The sequence below is a fragment of the Berghia stephanieae genome, chromosome 5, assembly GCF_034508935.2.
Source record: "Berghia stephanieae isolate SIO BIC M18660-M18661 chromosome 5, UCSD_Bste_1.3, whole genome shotgun sequence".
NCBI lineage: Eukaryota > Metazoa > Mollusca > Gastropoda > Nudibranchia > Aeolidiidae > Berghia > Berghia stephanieae.
Window position 1 is genome coordinate 38,750,433 of NC_088364.1, and position 2,500 is coordinate 38,752,932.

A 2,500-nucleotide genomic window follows, 5' to 3' on the forward strand; every position below is an offset into this window, starting at 1 on the left:
TTCATATCTTGTTGTTACCAACATAAGTGCCTGCTCCACTCACTTTTCTGAATTAAAAATTCACCCCATACACCGGAGCATACTCAATGTCTCAATCGTTTCTATGTTATGTGTTTGTGATGAGAATATTGGCTATTAAGCTAAACTGCTGGTCAAAATTACTTCGCGATGGTGGCGAACGAATCGGCGATCTCAAGAAGTGGGTGAGAGAGGGATCTAGAAATGACTTTGGGTTTGAAACGAATATTTTTTGTGTTCGTGGATAGCTCACACGGTAGAGCCACGCTCTCACCTGCCAGGCGGAGTTGTCGTACCAATAAGGTCGCAGGTTCAAACCCCACCACCGCCGCGAAAAAAATTTTTATTCTCTATTGTCTTCTGGCACTTTTCTACTCACTTCATATCTTGTATATATTTATCTGCCACTGTATATATCTGTTTGTCTGTCTATAATAGATTATGTTGCTCAGCAAACGATGTGTATATTGCATACTGATCTATTTTGTCTACCTTATCAATGTCATGCTATATGTTTTCTATCTATATTCTATCACACACAACAAACACACACACACACACATTTGTATACAATATATGGTGTGTGTGTGTATGTGTGCGCGCGCGCGCACTTGCTTCTTGTTTGTGTTTCCCCCCCCCCCCCCCCCCCTTTCTCTCTCTCACTCTCTCTCTCTCTCTCTCTCTCTCTCTCTCTCTCTCTCTCTCTCTCTGTCTGTCTGTGTGTGTATATATATATATATATATATATATATATATATCCCCTTCCTCCTTACACACACACACGCGCGCGCGCACGCACACACACTCCTTCACCCTCTCCCTCTATATCTCTCTTCGATCTTTCCCGTTCCCTAATCTTTTCTCCCCATTCTCTCCCTCCTTCCCTCCCTCCCTCCCTCCCATCTAATCTCCCACACATCCGATACATAATACCCAGTGTCAGTTTTCTGATCAGCCTTGCAGCAAATGGAATCACCCGCATTAATTTCCCTACGATAATTCCTTCATTTCGATCCCTCAAATAATTGTATCCGCATGCGCTCTTCGGTCTGTCTTTAATACTTCCAGTACATTGATACCTTTTCATTCGTCCTATGCGTGGGGGTGGCCGAGTGGATCAAGCATTGCACTTCCAATAAGGAGGAATCGATTCGAGCCCCGTTGCCGCCATTTCGATTTTCCTTGAGCAAGAAACTTATTCCTAATTGCTCATTTGCGCGGGGCACTGCGAATTGTTTAGATAGCAGGGCTCTCGCTTCAGACACAAAAGGACTTAGATCGATCCTATGTGGTCCTTTTTTTTTTTTTTCGGACACCCCCCCCCCCCCCCCGTGTCCACTCAGCAGTGATTGGGTAGTTGGGTCTTTAAGATCTGTGGAAAGTACTTGGCGATCGACTGGCGTCCTATCCAAAGGGTAGCACAAGTACGTAATTGCTATTGTCCGTTTCACTTTATAGAAACTAGGATAAACTCAGGTGTAATACGCGAGAATGACTCTGCCAAAAAAAGACTCTAGAGTTAAATTGGCGTATGCGAGGCACACTCTAGAGTTAGCCTCGGGTACGCCAATTTAACTCTAGAGTCTTTTTTTGAAACCATCATAAAATTTGACTTTTCCTTATTAATGACAAAATAGATATTTTTTTAATTAAAGTACAAAACAACAGCTTCACAAAGTAAGAGGTGAATTCACAGTATTTCCAAAAACAATTTTAAAAATCAAGTGCTGACACGGTAGTTTCGGTGTACCACGCGAGAATGACTCTACCAAAAAAAAAGACTCTAGAGTTAAATTGGCGTACGCGAGGCACACTCTAGAGTCTGTCTCTCGTACGCCAATTAAACTCTAGAGCCTTTCTGGCGATAGAGTCATTCTGGCGTGCTACACCGGCTCTGTGGGTCTAATGGTTCTGCGCGGCCTACGCCTGAGTTATCTTTGTCAATTTTCGAGGTAGACTCAAGAAATATTTCACCTTATGATGATTAAAGGGAATAATATTGTGTGTGTGTGTGTGTGTGTGTGTGTGTGTGTGTGTGTGTGTTAGGATGTGCATTGTTCAACACATAGAAGTCTTAACTCTTAATTTAATATTTTCTCGCTCCCACAGATACTGGCCCACGCCAATATGGAAGAGGACTTCACATTCTATTTCTACGACAGTCTGGACAGGCTCCAGTACGAGCCACACATGAGAAAGGTGGAATACGAGGAGGATATTCTTCTGTCTGCTGAAATCTACGCCAGAGAAGCTTTTACAAATCAGATTCTCAGGTCAGTGCATCATAGATTTAGACTGCCAGAAAATTTCAAAGAGATGGTGTTGGTTGTGTTGATGGTGGTGATATAATGAGGATGATTATGATGGTGATGATGATAATGATGATTATTATTATTATTATTATTATTATTAGTAGTAGTAGTAGTAGTAGTAGTAGTAGTAGTAGTAGTAGTAGCATTATAGTTATTACTACTATTATTAA

The 2,500-nt window shown here is 41.8% G+C and overlaps 1 protein-coding gene across 5 annotated transcripts in view; it reads left to right on the plus strand.

Moving 5' to 3' along the window:
- Positions 1–2,500, plus strand: part of LOC144972884 (paladin-like) — a 265,377-nt gene that overhangs the window by 221,104 nt on the left and 41,773 nt on the right. For all 5 annotated transcript variants that reach the window (XM_078914657.1, XM_078914661.1, XM_078914659.1 and 2 more), the window contains one exon: positions 2,128–2,291. In XM_078914657.1, the coding sequence (XP_078770783.1) occupies positions 2,128–2,291 (164 nt within the window). The remainder of the gene's footprint in view (positions 1–2,127; positions 2,292–2,500) is intronic.